The 15,185-nt window shown below is 39.1% G+C and overlaps 1 protein-coding gene across 1 annotated transcript in view; it reads right to left on the bottom strand.

Moving 5' to 3' along the window:
- The window catches only part of inpp4ab (inositol polyphosphate-4-phosphatase type I Ab), a 92,209-nt gene that overhangs the window by 26,211 nt on the left and 50,813 nt on the right, over positions 1-15,185 (bottom strand). Inside the window, 5 exon segments of the mRNA XM_036569822.1 lie at positions 573-605; positions 2,777-3,098; positions 4,210-4,425; positions 6,338-6,524; positions 9,122-9,139. Coding sequence (XP_036425715.1) covers positions 573-605; positions 2,777-3,098; positions 4,210-4,425; positions 6,338-6,524; positions 9,122-9,139 — 776 coding nt within the window.

The raw sequence follows: 15,185 nt of genomic DNA, 5'->3' as shown, positions 1-15,185 counted from the left end.
GTAAATGTGTCCCAAAGTCTGAAAATCGGTGTGTAACTTTAGGAACTGTCACTACAGAAACATATTTTCTGGAATCAAGTAATTTTTTGTGTTTTAATAAATAAATTAATGATTTTATGTGTGTACAACGGTTCATAGCTGTGTTTGCTAGTCATGCACTGGCCAGCGTTTTTGAATTTGGCTCAAAATTATCTATAATTGTCACCTTCGAAACATTTGGTCAAGGTTTGGTAGTGTTATGATTGTTTTGTTCGTGACAAAATGGACTGTTTCAATCATTTGGTTTAATAATACAAACATAATTAAGGTATAAGATCACTCAAAACAAAAGGATTTTAGTACAAAGTTCAAGTCAGTTAAAAGTCTAAAATGTGCATTGAACTCTGACTTTGAACCAGTTCAGTCGAATCATCCATCTAACCTACTGACTTATGTTCTACAACTTCAAGAGAAAAACAAAGAAAAACAGACCAGACAAAGAACATATAAAAGATGAGATAATGACTTGACCTTTTTGGGTAGACATTTAGCATAAGCGCATTAGCAAAAGGGGCTGGGGGGGAGGCTCTTACCTGGGTAACTCTCCTCTCTGCTGCTACTGCCATCTAGAGGGGTGGAGGTGCAACATGCACAGTTAGGAAGCAGGACCAGCACACACAGCCTGGCTTGGCCAAGCTCACACAGACAAACAGGCATATGGCCATAATGGTTTAGAGCAACATGATACGAGTAAGACAAACTATTTTGCATCTAATATTGACGCTACGGAAAAGTAGGCTGACCAAGCTGCTTCTGGATCAAATGCAAAAGGAACTCTAACTGAGCATCATTCACAAAATGACAGCCAAAGCAAATGATCAATACAAGCAGCTCAGAAACGATCAGTGCTAAACAGTTTGCTGATAGTAAATAAAAGGATTACATAGAAGGTTAAATTGGTTATAATTTTGTTTTTTAGTATTCAAAATTCAGTATTTCATCAGCAATGTATCTGTCGTGCCAGCCTTCTCTCTGGCACAGGTTAAAACACACAAGCAGGAGCACAGAGAGGTGCCCTGAGAATGTGCCAGCCAGCCAGCCAATCAGAGTCAGCGGCCGGTCACATGATCACAGTGGGTACATATGCTGAAACGAAAGACAAGACAATCCAGAGGAGCAGAGATGATACAGCAACAAAACACAATCTGGATTATTCTATATAACACCAGTAACACAACCCAGTCAGTTAAACCATCTGGCATCGTCTCCGTGTGTCGTACACAGAGACACACAGACACACAAAACAGCCGAACTGGAAGTCGTGAACTTTACACTCACTGACAGCAACAACGTCACGTGCGTGCAGGACGATGTGGGGCTGGAGAGACGGCAGAACGAGTGATGAGAGACAAAATGTAAAAATAAGCCAGAGTAAAAATAACTAATGACAAACTTATGCAGAAGCCTGTTGCTATGGCAGCATGCGCCCTGCTTGATGAGCAGGTAAGAGAGGGTACGAGGCAGAGAGGCAGAGAGGCAGAGAGACAGAGAGACAGCGAAGGAGAATCAAACAGAGTGTGCATGAGTGCGTGTGTGTGTAGCTTAGCAGCATCATAACAAAACCCGAGGCTTTAAAAATTAATAGTGGAGTTCAGTGAGACTCCAGCAGAGACTGCCATAACACTCCCACAGAGAGAGAGAGAGAGAGAGAGAGAGAGAGAGAGAGAGAGAGAGAGAGAGAGAGACAGAGACAGAGAGAGAGACAGAGAGAGAGAGAGAGAGAGAGAGAGAGAGAAAGCGAGAGAGAGAGAGAGACGGAGAGAGAGAGACAGAGAGAGACAGAGAGAGAGAGAGAGAGAAAGAATGAAAAAGAAAGAGACCAATAAAGAGAAAAGAAGGAAAGAGACAGGAGAGAAACAAAGAAAGACAGAGGACTGATATATAGAGAGAGTTAAAAGAGAGAGTGATTAATAAAGTGAGGAAGAAAGAAACACATAAAAAAGAAAAAATAAAGGAAGGAAAAAGAGCATAAAATGAAAGAAAGAGTACATAAGAAAAAGAAAGAAAGAAAGAAAGAAAGAAAGAAAGAATGAAAACATTAAAGAAGGAAAAAGGGCAACATAAAGAGAGAGAGGACTGATTTATATATATATATATACACACATATATATATATATATATATATATATATATATATATATATATATATACATACATAAATAAATAGAAATAGTAAAAAAGAAATAAGAAAATGAAAGAAAGAAATATATGAGAAAGAAAAAGAAAGAAAGAAAGAACTAAAGAGAGGAAGAAGACAAAGAAACAAAAAAGAGATACAGAAATAGGGAGAGTGAGAAAGGAACAAAGATGCAGAAAGGCAAGACATATAGAAAGAGAAAGAGAGAAGGAGAAATAAAGAGAAACTGAAAGAAAGAGACTGAGAGATGGGACTGATGTAGAAAGAGAGAAAGGAAAACGCAAGAAGGAGAAAGAGAGAGAAAGGACGAGAAAGGATAAACGAAAGAAAGAAAGAAAGGAAGACAAAAAGACACACAAGAGAAAGAGAGGACCGATATATGGAAAATCACAGAAAGACAAAAAGAAAGAAAGAATTAAACAAAAAAAAAAAAGCAAGCTAGAGAGGAAAAAGAGAGAAAGAAAGAAACAAGAAAGAAATATATCTACTTAGGAATATTTATTCATGTTTATATATTTATACAGAAAGAAAGAGAAAGAATGTAAGAATGAAAGTAAAAGAGAGAGAGACAGAGAGGGGGGGGGTAAGTGAGGGACGTACAGGGTTGTGTTTCTGCATTAGGGTGACATGCAGTGTTCAGAGCAGGCAGTGAGGTTGATGACGATGATGGTGAAGAGGATGATGATGGTGGTGAGGACGAAGGCTGGTCTGGTGAGGTGGGAGTGGGACACTCGTCCATGCAGGGATTGATCCAGAACGCTGCTCCGTTCTTCTGGTTACCTTTCTTAGGGGCGCCGCCCTGCTGGTCATTCTGGAACATGTCCTCCGTGCTGCTGCTGCGGAGCCGCTCTCTCTGCAGGAGCTTGTCCACCCGCTGAATGATGCACTCCAGACTCTTATCCACATTCACCCACACCTTCTCCTGGCAAACAGACAGAGAGCAAGACTGAGGAAGATGTTTTAACTCTTCTTCTTCAGTTTAGTCGGTCAGCTGATAAAATCAGCCAGTATTAAGCTTCAGCAGATTTATCTCGTAACTCGTGTCACTCTGGTTCGTGTTATTTACCTCTGCTAAAGATGCATTTTAAGGATAGTTTATAGGTTATTTCTGATGACGTTTTTCCCACTAGGAAGTACAGTACAGCACATCACCGTTTCAGTTACAAACCTGAACCCAGACGTATCAATACCCTGGTCGAATACCCGTATCTTCCATCGCATAACATTTCACGTCACATCAACTGACACACGAATCTAGCAGTAACAGTAAACAACAAAGAGTCGCAACACTGGATGAGTTTTGAGCTTCAAGAGTCAAAGACAGCAATTCTCTTCACTCTGTGACGACTGCATTGGATCAATCAGTGCACACATTTACATGCACTCAATAATCCGATCATAATCAGATTTCTGCAGTTACCCGATTATTCAAATGGTCATGTAAAGCCCATACTCCGATCTAGAAATCCGATTAAGAAATCTGATAAAGAGGCTGGATTTTAGCTCAGTAATCAGATTTCTCAGTGCATGTAAACTCTTACTCTGATTTCTTTCGTATTTCTCAGTCTGTGCATGTACGAAAACAGACGGCGGTACCGGAAATAAGCGACTGTCGCCGCGAGACGCAGCAAAACACTTTTGGAGTGACGCTGAAACTACATGTCTGACGGAATGAAGATTTTTTGCTCAAAAGTCATTCTCAGCACTGCAGTAACACTGATGTGGTGGTGGTGTATTAGTGTGTGTTGTGAGACACACGTCTGCACATTTTAATGCACCATTACTGTGTATTTGCTGAATTCAAGCAATTTTGAGGGGGAGGAGGGACATTAAATGTGGCCTGTGAGAAAGTTTTGGCACATTTCATATTTTATTTTTTACTTTTTATTTATTTATTTTTTTTTATAAAAATGAAATTGTGCACTTATTTTCTCCTTGGAAATCGACAAAATATGTAGACCAGGGGTGTCCAAACATTTGCCTACAACCGTTTAGCTGAAGTAATGTATCGAATCCCCCAGTGGTGGTCTTACCCACTCCTCTTCGTGCCAGTCAACATGTAGTGATGAGCGACTGTTGCGGCCGCTCCACTTGGCCAGCAGAGTGTCCTGGTCATTCCGCAGCACCACGTGCTCCGAATCGGCTGACGGCGAGTTCTTGGAGGCGATGTACTCAGGCCGGGCTGCGTTCAGGGCCTGCACAGCGGACGCCAGCAGCTTACAGTCACATACAGTCACCAGCTGCCGCGTCTGAGAGAGAGAGAGAGAGAGAGAGAGAGAGAGACTGATCTAAAGGTAGCAAATCAACTGCAGAGTTTCTGTGATAACAGATCATCATTATAGTAATGAAATATCGATTACAGTAATATTCAATAGTGTGCACGCTTGATGTTCGGCCAAAATAAATTTTTCACGCTATTTTTCAAACAAAATTGAAAAAAAGTATATTGTTTTTACTACCTGTATTTCACTACTGTGCCGTGTACAGCAGAGGTGGGCAGTGAAACTTAATACATTCAGCATTTATCAGATGAGAAACAGGCCTGTGAGATTCTTTTCTTCTCTTTGTGATAAATGTGACTAATCGCAAAGCAGTACAGACACTATAACTTCAAAAAAAAAGAAATTAAAACTAAAAAAAGAAATAAGTAACTAAAGATTAGTGATTAACATTCAATGGAGTAAAAAAGCTGATTCTTTGTGAATCCTTGGCAAAACTGCATGTTTTGCTGGTTTTCTAAGTGAAAAAAAGTTGTCACATCCTCTACATAGAACACAATTTAATGCACAATTACTGTTTATTTGCTGAATTTAACATATTGGGGAAATGAAAAACCCAAAAATGTGGCCCGTGCAAAAATGACTAAAATTAGTAGAAAAACGCCATATTTAAGTGTGTTCTCTGTAGAAATCAACAAAACATGTCATTTGACTGGGGATGTTCAAACATACAATGTTAATACATAATAACACATCATTACTTCAAATAAATAAATAAATAGTCAAGAAAGTACAAATTCATTCATCCTTGAGTAAATGGCTCTAGTTACTACCCACCTCTTTGTCTGTTCAGTAGCATTTAGTGTATTTTAAAAAATAATAAAAGAGGCATTAAATCATTTCTTACAGAATCAAAATCAAGTGTGAGGTCAGAGAACTGTAGTCTTAGCTATAAGCAACTGCCACAATGATTCAGGGCCACTTTATGATGAAATGTGCTGTGAACAAAGATGCTAAGAACTGTTTGCAGAACAGCTGATGGCTGACAAATTCCATCATCTGGACTTGTTGAGGATGCTGGAAAACACAGTCTTAGTAGCTATTCTGGATCCCTCTACCTAGAGTCAGCTCCAGACATACTGGGATGGTTCACAAAACTGGGCAAAAGTTTTGGTTTCACTTAAAATGTTATTAGGGGTCCCGCTAATTTAGCCCCATACGTTTTCAAAAGAATACAGTATTCCTAGAGTAAAACAACACTGTGATGAATATTTTGTGCTTTATATATATATATATATACACACACATATATATATATAAAAACTACATATATATGTGTATATATATAAAAAGCGCAAAATATTCATCACAGTGTTGTTTTACTCTAGGAATACTGTATTCTTTTGAAAACGTATGGGGCTAAATTAGCGGGACCCCTAATAACATTTTAAGTGAAACCTAACAAACTTCCGTATTTGGGTGGAGTTATTTCTTATTGATCATAGTGCATTTGTGGTTTATTTTCTACACTGATTTTAGCTCTTTAAAATGATAGCTGACTATATTTCCCAGATTTGCCAGATTAAAATTAGGCTTCTGAGAGGGCGATGGTTTATGGATTACTCTATTTTACCACCTGTGAGGACGGAAATACTTTAATCTGAGATTTTTGTACATGAGACTAATCAGGATGCTCCTAAAACCCCACGTGTTAAAGCTTCTTGTTTGCTAATGCTTGTCTACCTTATTCACTCGGGGTTTTTCGATAACCTTTTGAGGGCAACGCTGAATGGGCTCCTGTCTTAACAGTTTACAATGATGATTCACCAAGAAAACAAGCTTATAGTGCACAACAGAGTGTGTGCTGGGGGCTCCTGACTGGACATAGAAAAAACAAACATTAGAGGTCTTGAAGCCCAAGCGTGCTCCTTCTGGTGCCCACCTTGTCGGCTAATATGGTGAGGGTTCTCTCCAGGCCATTGGCAGAGCGTTCCTTAGCGGCCCGCGACAGGCGCTCAGCGTAATAGCTGACCTGAGTCTTCAGAGTGTTGATGTGCGAGATGATCTCTTTGGCACGGATGATGTCCTGAGGCATGTACACAATGGACTGGGAGCTGGTCAGAGCACTGCTGCAAGTGCCAAAAAGGTTACACAATTAAGTTCAGTTACATACCACTCAGACCCACCATCCACTTTCATTGGAAACATCTACTTGGTACGTCCAGTTACTGACCACTTTATGCAGTTCACCTGCCTTATAAGTCTATAAGGCATCCAGCCATTACAGACTGCAGTCCATCTGTTGTCATGCACAACATGCCAGCCACTTTAACCATTCTCAATAGAAGCGACACACGAGGGAGTTTTAAAACACAGAGTTTGAGCTGCACCAACATTTTGACAACCAGAAAGAAAGAATTAAAAATGGCAAACTGACAGAAAAACTTTTCCAGGACAGCAACATTCATTCAATGAAGCCAACGTTGCTAATGATGAAAAAATGGTCACTGAAAGAGCCGATATTGTCCCTGCACTGCCCTTGAAGTCCAATTATGACGTCTGTGCTGGTGTACCAAAAACGTATTCATTTTTATTTGACTGTTTTCCAACCTTAGCCCTTAGAATTAAACACTGTGCCTTTTCAGACTGAAGTGTAAATTCTCTCTGTTCTGATTAGCTGTCCCACATTGAGCCTTGTCAAATCAAGTCAAGTCAAAGTTTATTTATGTAGCGCTTTTTACATCAGGTGTTGTCACAAAGCAGCTTTACAGAAAACTCCGGGTCCAAGCCCCCATGAGCGTCACCAATGGCGACAGTGGCAAGGAAAAACTCCCTAAGAGCAAGAGGAAGAAACCATGAGAGGAACCAAGACTCAAAAAGGGGAACCCATCCTCCTCTGGTCGACACCGGATAGCAAACAGCTTTAGTATAAAATATTAGAATACAAAACGGGGAAAAACAGGTGGAGCAACGGTTAATTAGATAGTTTGAGTTTATGCAGCAGCAGCAGGAGGGTCAGTTCATGCAGGTGAGGTTTGCACAGCTTTGTATAGCGTGAAACTCCATGGTGGTCGAAACGGTGCAGATCAGCCAACGGAGATTGAACTCTGGTGACTGTAACAGCTCTGGTGGCTCCCATGTGGCAACTCAGGGGCTCAAATAAAGGGAGAGCGAGAGAGAGAGAGAGAGAGAGAGAGAGAGAGAGAGAGAGAGAAAAATGCACTACGCTTGTTTAATTGTTTAATTAGTTAGAATAAAAGTCGATAGCTTTTAGCTTACGAATCGTGAGCTCCTGCTGGTGTGGGTTTCTTCTCTTTAAATGACGCACAGAAAGTTTACAATTCCAGACACAGCTTGACCTTTAATACATGTTCTCACTACTATGTTATTTCACCTGTTATTAGCACACTGTTTTCATGACCCATGATGTGTTTATATATACATATTTTTTTCAGTTTTTCAGTTTTTGACATAATTTGAAAATGCCTGTTGCCCTTTACGTTGTGTGTAAATTTCATTTTGAATGGACTAAAAGAAATGGACCAAAATGACTTGGAAAAAATTCTGGTTCCATTGACTTCCATTAAAAGTAAAGTATGTTTTTTCATTCACCTGTAAAGTTACCATTTTGGAGACACGAGTTTTTCTTCCGACAACAGCGATATGTTAGCTTATATTGGCAGTGTTGGTAGGGTATGGGGGGGTGACATCAATGGTGTATAGCATCATCTGCCGCCTTACTTGGGTGGTGCATGTGCATGCACTTTCTGAGAATGGCTATCAGTCAGTTTGTCAGTCAGTGACCCAAAAAGAGACCGAAACTCTCATAGGCTGGCCTGGTTCAGCAAAAACTTGCTTTGATGTGGCATCTTCATGACCACACTGTGAACCACAGGTTGAAAACTACTGAGTTATAAGCACTGACCTCAGTCGTCTCTACTTCTCTACTGCTTCTTTTTCCCCAACTCTGCACTTATTGCCTTTAAAGCATCACCATCAGGTTACTTGTCAATCATTGCTCATATCTGATTATGTTCCCATGCTGCACAGGCAACAGATGGACTCTAGTCGTTAACTGTAGACCAGCAATGTGGAGATACAAGATAGGTGTTTCTGATAAAGTGGCCAGTGATTGTAAGTATTGACACACTTTTTTTCCAAAACATACAAACATACACACACAGATAATGGAAGTGCTCAGCATTCGGACAGAGACATATTTGAACGTTTTTTCAGGTGGGCTCCCTAAACTGCAGGTCTTTCTGTGGCCTACTTCCTTTCTCAGAGTGGACTGTGACTGGGGCTCACTAACCTAAACACAACAGCTGCAGGTGTTTTCCAAAAGACTCATATCGTCAGTTCTGTAAATGAACAAGCTTTACTCCAGAAAGATCAAGCATGCAAATAATGAATTATTAGTTGTTATTATTATTATTATTACTATGTGAAAATGTGGTTTGATACAGTGTATATTTCTGTGCTTCTCTCCAAAGAAAAGATGCCGTCTTATATACGATCTACAGTGTTTTCAACAAACGCACGTGCATTTAAACTCTAGGGAAACAAACATAACACACAGATATATGTGTGTGTGTCGAGCACAGATCACACACGCATACTCCTCCACACACTCATAACGCAAAGGACAGTGCATGAAAATGCCCAACCCATGAGAAAAGTCATGCAGACAGAGAAAGGACAAAAGTTCAACTTAAAATAAACTCACCATTCCTCCTCATAAATGCTGATTAGAAAACAAAAAGGTGATTAAAGAGCCGGAAATGAAAACAGGAAAAAAATCTCTACTATAAAGCAGCTATTTTTATAGTAAAACAGCAAGTGAAAGCAGCAGCCTGAGAAACTAAATTAAAGCAATAGTTCTATACATAAAATGCTATAATTAAGCAGTAGAACACGAGAGGGAGTGTGTTATCGCGAAATAACATCACGGCTGTGATTTGGTCGCCGTAGATCATCACAGCCGTGATGTTATTGGCGATAACACACTCCTCGAGTGTTTTACTGCTTTTATACAACAGTTAAATAAATACAGTAATAAATTAATAAACTGGGCCGTGAACGTGGCGTTTAATATGTTTTAATGTTCGCAGCTCCTTCACCAAATTATAGTTCCTTAACGAGCAGCTTGTTGCTACGTCAGAGTAACGAACTCCGCCCACTCGCTGTACAGCAGGCAGTTCGTTCTCCAGCTCCACACAGACCAACTGACAGTTTGGGAATTTAGTGTCGTCTCATCTTCAGAGTCTGACCAAATCAGCTGTCGGTCAAATGTGATCTTAAAAGTGTCCATTTTCTGTTTGTGGCAAAGTAAGAAGTAAAAACGTTCAAATGGCCTGAGCATCTCCTACAGGTGTCAGAGTCGTTGCTTAGCAACGGCGTCTCAGCGGAGTGATACGGTGTTTGTGAAAAACACTGATGTTATGGCAAAATAACAGCGCGGTTAGAACGCCTCTCAACCAATCAGCTTGCTTGGCCGGAACTAACTGTTGTATAAATTGGAATAATCAACATGCAATAATACACAATGCAACTGTCAAGTGCAAAGGCATATGTACATGGCATGTAATGAGGATTGCCAGGCAGGGTGTTCAAAGTAAAGCCGCTGAAGAAATGAGTTTGCCTCTAAAAAAAACTTTGTCTGATGAGGATAAAAGTGATGTAGCAGAGTCTTATTAAATTTAGATTTATGTTATATATTATGCTTGAAACCTTTGCAGTTACACACATAAGATCAGTTTCCTGGACATGGATTAGGCTAGTCATGGACAACACAGAGATTTTCTATTGAAAGGAAAATGCAGCCCAGAATTAGAATTAACTGCTGTCCAAGAAGCCAATCTATCCACGACTTTCCTGAACTGTAACCTTTCCCATGGTTTGGAGCCAAAGCCGGTTTTTGGTTTGCGGTTGGAGTGTTTCCACTCTGAATAAGTGAAATAGTAGACATGCACTGGAGTGTTTTTATAGCCCCTGTCTGCTCATTTTCATGACTCACTTCTAACTGTTATCTATAGTTTTTATGCCGTCTGCTATTTGGTTTGTGGTTGAGCAGGACTAAACCTGGTAAAGGTATGGAGTCAATGTTGTGTCAAAAGATTAAAATAAAATAATAAAATCCTCAGGCAAAATATTAAGTATCAAAATGTCCAAAATATGTTGCAAATGAGAGTAAAAAATGGGAGTTAAATCAAACCTAACTTTTCAAAAAAGATTACTACTCATTTTCACTCATTCTGATATTAAAAGAATTACAAATTTTGCCTGCTTTTGCTTAGATTTGGTTCTATTTGTCAATTTTACTGATATATTTTTTGCTTATGAAATCTGGTCGCAGAAGAGGGAGTTCACTTGCACTCTCTATTGGTCAGCTGATTTGGAGTGACAGATCTTCTGAACACGAAGCCACACCCACTCAGTGAGCCATGATCTGCCTCGAACATGGGGGAGCACTTGGCGCTGACATGTCCATCCTTATGAACAATGTTTGCTATATTTGTTGAAGTAACACACGCTCAGGGTTTTGTGTCACTCTGTGTAAAATTAGAAATTTAAGTATATTAGATAAACGTAGCTGTTTGCAGCTGCTAGTGCTACCTAGCAGAGCAGTGTCTGCTAAAGAGCTAACTAGGCCAGCTTTGCAACCGTTCAAAATCAGGGTTAGCCCTGCTTCTGGAGAACCTACAGCTCTACACAGTTTCACATACTTGCATTGGCCACCTGTTGCTAGATCCTGCCACAAGCGATTAACCTCATTTACAGAAGCGCGGTAGCTAACAGTCCACTGTTAACCTTAACTGTAGGACTAAAGTAACAGCTATATTAGCTAAGTGTTACATTTCGCTGTTGTCGGATTAAAACCTTGTATCTCCAAAATGGTAAATTTACAGGAGAAGGAAAAAAACTACTTTACTTTTAATGTAAGTCAATGGAACCAGAATTTTTTCCAAGTCATTTTGGGCCTTTTCTTTTAGTCTGTTCATCATGAAATTTACGTACAATGTAAAGGGTAACAAGGATTTTCAAATTATGTCAAAAACTGAAAAACGTCAAAAATGGAGATACGAGGTTTTCTTCCGACAGCAGTGATTTGCTACCCCACTAACACCAAGGCTCACAGTGCTTCCCTGCAATTGTAATTTACAAGTGTGGTGCACAATTAGGCACACAAGCAGTGCCAACTGATAACAAGTATCCTCGGTTGCAGAGGGACAGTCCAGCATTTAGCTAGTAGGTTATGGATATAATATCAGTGCTGCTGAGCCTTCAAATATCATACACGATATGTCCGAGATCTGCCATTCATAAGATGAAAGCCTCCAACCAAAGCTGCAAAATGTAATCAGATCTCTGAAATGACCATCAGACAGCTTGTTGTCTGTTTCACAGTCTTTACTAACCATTCAGAGACCAGCCGAGAAGAGAGAAGTGGTCTATTTTCCTGCGGGGAGGCTCAAACATGTGGGGCTAAACCACACAGATTATCGGTGTCGCTCACCACTGTTATTGGGCAGAGTTGCCGAGCACTTATCTACATTAAACTGTATTCATTTGCATCTATTTCTTGAATCTAACACTGGGCAACGCTTTCTCTGTGGCATATCCTTACTGCTCAAACAAAAATGTAGACGTTTGAAACCATGTTGACAGGGGCATTCATAAAAAATGGCCAGAAATACTAGGTGGTTGCTTAGTAACGACATTTTATAAAGCTGTGATGACTGCGTTTTGACAGCGCTCCATCCCTCACCGCTTGCAGAGTGGGTAGATAAACTGTGGCTGGAGGTTAGCTACACTGATACTGTGAACTATTTTGTCTTTGCTGAAGGTGTAGACGGTGAAGAGCTATGGAACAATAAAAGCAGAGGTATAAAACTACCTTTATAGCAATAAAACAGGAAAGGTTTTGTACAGCAAACACAGCCAAGTCAGAGCATCAGCCAGAGTAAACATGAGGCGTGGGTAAAGTGGAGTGAACTGCAGGGTGGGGTAGTTCTGCAGCCATGCAGCAGCTGTCTTGTGGAAGGAAGGGATGAGCGCAGAAATATCCTATTTATTATATATCCTATTTATATGAGCGAGTATATATACACATCATCTCTGGAGGACATTTCAGTTTTTAAGCTGCAAACCACACCAGTTTCCTTTCCTTATTCTTGGGCATGGAAAGGAACGCATAGGGCACGGACAACGTTTACTAATCGACTGGTGCTCAAAGTATTTTTTTGTGTTTTGTGCCACCTGAAAACAGTGAATGTTGAGCCTGAGCTCATGCTTGAGTCAAGTAGTCTGTACTAGATCCAGTTTAAGAAATCCTCTGGTTAGCACTACTGGAATTCTAGCACGACTGTAAACCGGCAAACAGAAATAGTGAGGTGCCATGGCAGCATCTACTGGGTTTTCAGGAAAATCGTGGATAATGAAGTGATTTTAGAGGGCTTTTGTATATTAAGGTCAGAACATGTGGAAAAAGTAGCTGAAATCTGCTGACCTCAAACAGCTGAGTGGACAGTTATAGACAGTGTGCAATCAGACACCAGCACCACTTACCAAGCAGAGGAAGCAACAGTTATAGTTTCTACTTCTCTTTCTCACACACACACACACACACACACACACACACACACACACACACACACATACATCACACAACCATTGGGAATCCCTGTGGTGTCAACCAATCATGACAGCTAGCTTTGTCAGTGAGCTATAGAGCAGTAATTACAGCCAAGCTAGCTTTAGTAACTGTTACCGCTTTTGTTGAAGTCATTAAGAAAACAGCAATTCAATATTTATTCAGCATAAACAGGTGAGGCATCTACAGTCAGGTAGCTTCCATGCAAACTGTAGCTTTAAGCTTGCTGTCTTTCTCATTTCTATTGTATGAGTAATGTTCTCCATTGCAATAATGAAGATACCTACAAATTACATAGATATTCATCTTCCTAACAGTGACATTAGCTATTTGCTTTCAAATCTCAGTTTCTCCCACCTTCAAAATGCATCATCAGAAAGGGGGGTTTCCTAATCTTTAAACGGGAAAATCTAGCTCTAGACTAGTGCAGCACTGCTGAAAGACGTTAATAGGTATGTTTAACACAGATGTAGCGATGGTCACATTTTTCATTTTGGTCAGAGAATCTTTTTAAAATATTGTCGCTGTCCAATGAAAACCATGTACCATTTTTGTTGATTTTTAATTTTCTACATCATTTTCAACAAACCAGCTGTCCTTTACATTGTGTTAAAATTTCACGATGAATTGGAACAAAATCTCTTTACATTGACTTACATTGAAAGGTAAGAGTGTTTTTTCGCCTTCTCCTGTAAATTTAATATTTTGGAGATATTTTTTTTACTGGACAGCGACGATATACGTTTGGGAACCGTTAGTGGGACATGGTTTAAAGACTGGTCTGCATTACTACGTCTAAACAACATCTGTGTGCTGAATCACAAGAATGGCTTGAATTATCAACTCATCTGGAGGCTTATTATACTTTACCTACATGGACTACAATCCAAACTCGCTGGGTTATTCTTACATTCTAGAAGAGTGTAATTCGTAACCCATTTAAGGGGTTAAGAAATTTGACAGCTGAGAACTTATAATCATACTTGACAATTTACAGTTGACAACTGACAATCCTATCAGTATTTAAAGGCACTGTTTAACTAAAACTACTGAAGTCTGTTAAAATTTGACCCTATAAAATTGTATCATCTGATATTATCAGTAAATGGAATTTTTAACTTCTTAAAATCTGAATTGTAACAAGATTTTCATAATAAATTGCACCCTAATTGGCAGAGATTCTCATAATACTCAATAAAATAATGTATTAGAGGCCTCACTTGACATAGTGTAGCTTGTAATACTGTTGCAGTTGTGAATATCATATTAATAACAGTTGTAACAGGCTTGTCATAATTATTCAATTTAAAAATCATTGATTAAATCTACCTTTAAAACAAACCAGTCACGATTATTCAGTAATTTGCATGATGATAATGCAGAGTATCAAATCTCCCACACTGTTCTTTGATATGCTTTGGTTTAATGTAGTCTTTTTGAAGTTTTCTTTCCAGTAAAGTATTCTGGCATCTTTGAAAGGCTCTGCATGGCTTCTTATTCCTCAGTCACTTTTAACGGTGTGGCCTTTTTAAAAACTCTTTCACTTGATTAATCATCAAAATAATCAGTAAGTTGCTTGATTAATTGTCAAAATAAGTGGAAGTCTATTTTTTCCAATAAATCAAGTAAATCAGAAGATCCCTTAATTAACCTGTAAATTAATTTGTAAAACCACAGGATTATTCATCAGTCTAATTGGAAGAGTACTCAATTAATTGGTAAATTAGTCTGAAGATTTCTTGATCTGTCAGTAAAAAAAAATTGCAAATTAATTTGGAAAACCACAGGATTAATCATCAATCTAACTGGAATACTAAATTATTTGAGCAATCGACAAAAATAACCTTCTGGTCATTTTTTGTCGATTGCTCGAATAATCTTGCTGTTGCTTTGCTGATTAATTGAGTAGTCTCGAATATTTTTGTGATTATTTAATTATACACAAGCTTAAGCATATACCACAATATAGAGAGAGCCTTTCATCAACATAAACACCAAACTCTTATTAACCTTATAGACTGTAATCAGACTCACTTGTAAACATATTTACATATAATGATATATTCATAATGGTCATTTTTTGTCGATTGCTCGAATAATCTTGCTGTTGCTTTGCTGATTAATTGAGTAGTCTCGA

Source organism: Colossoma macropomum, unplaced genomic scaffold, assembly GCF_904425465.1.
Source record: "Colossoma macropomum unplaced genomic scaffold, Colossoma_macropomum, whole genome shotgun sequence".
NCBI classification, from domain to species: Eukaryota; Metazoa; Chordata; class Actinopteri; order Characiformes; family Serrasalmidae; genus Colossoma; species Colossoma macropomum.
This window is presented reverse-complemented; position numbering and strand designations above follow the sequence as displayed.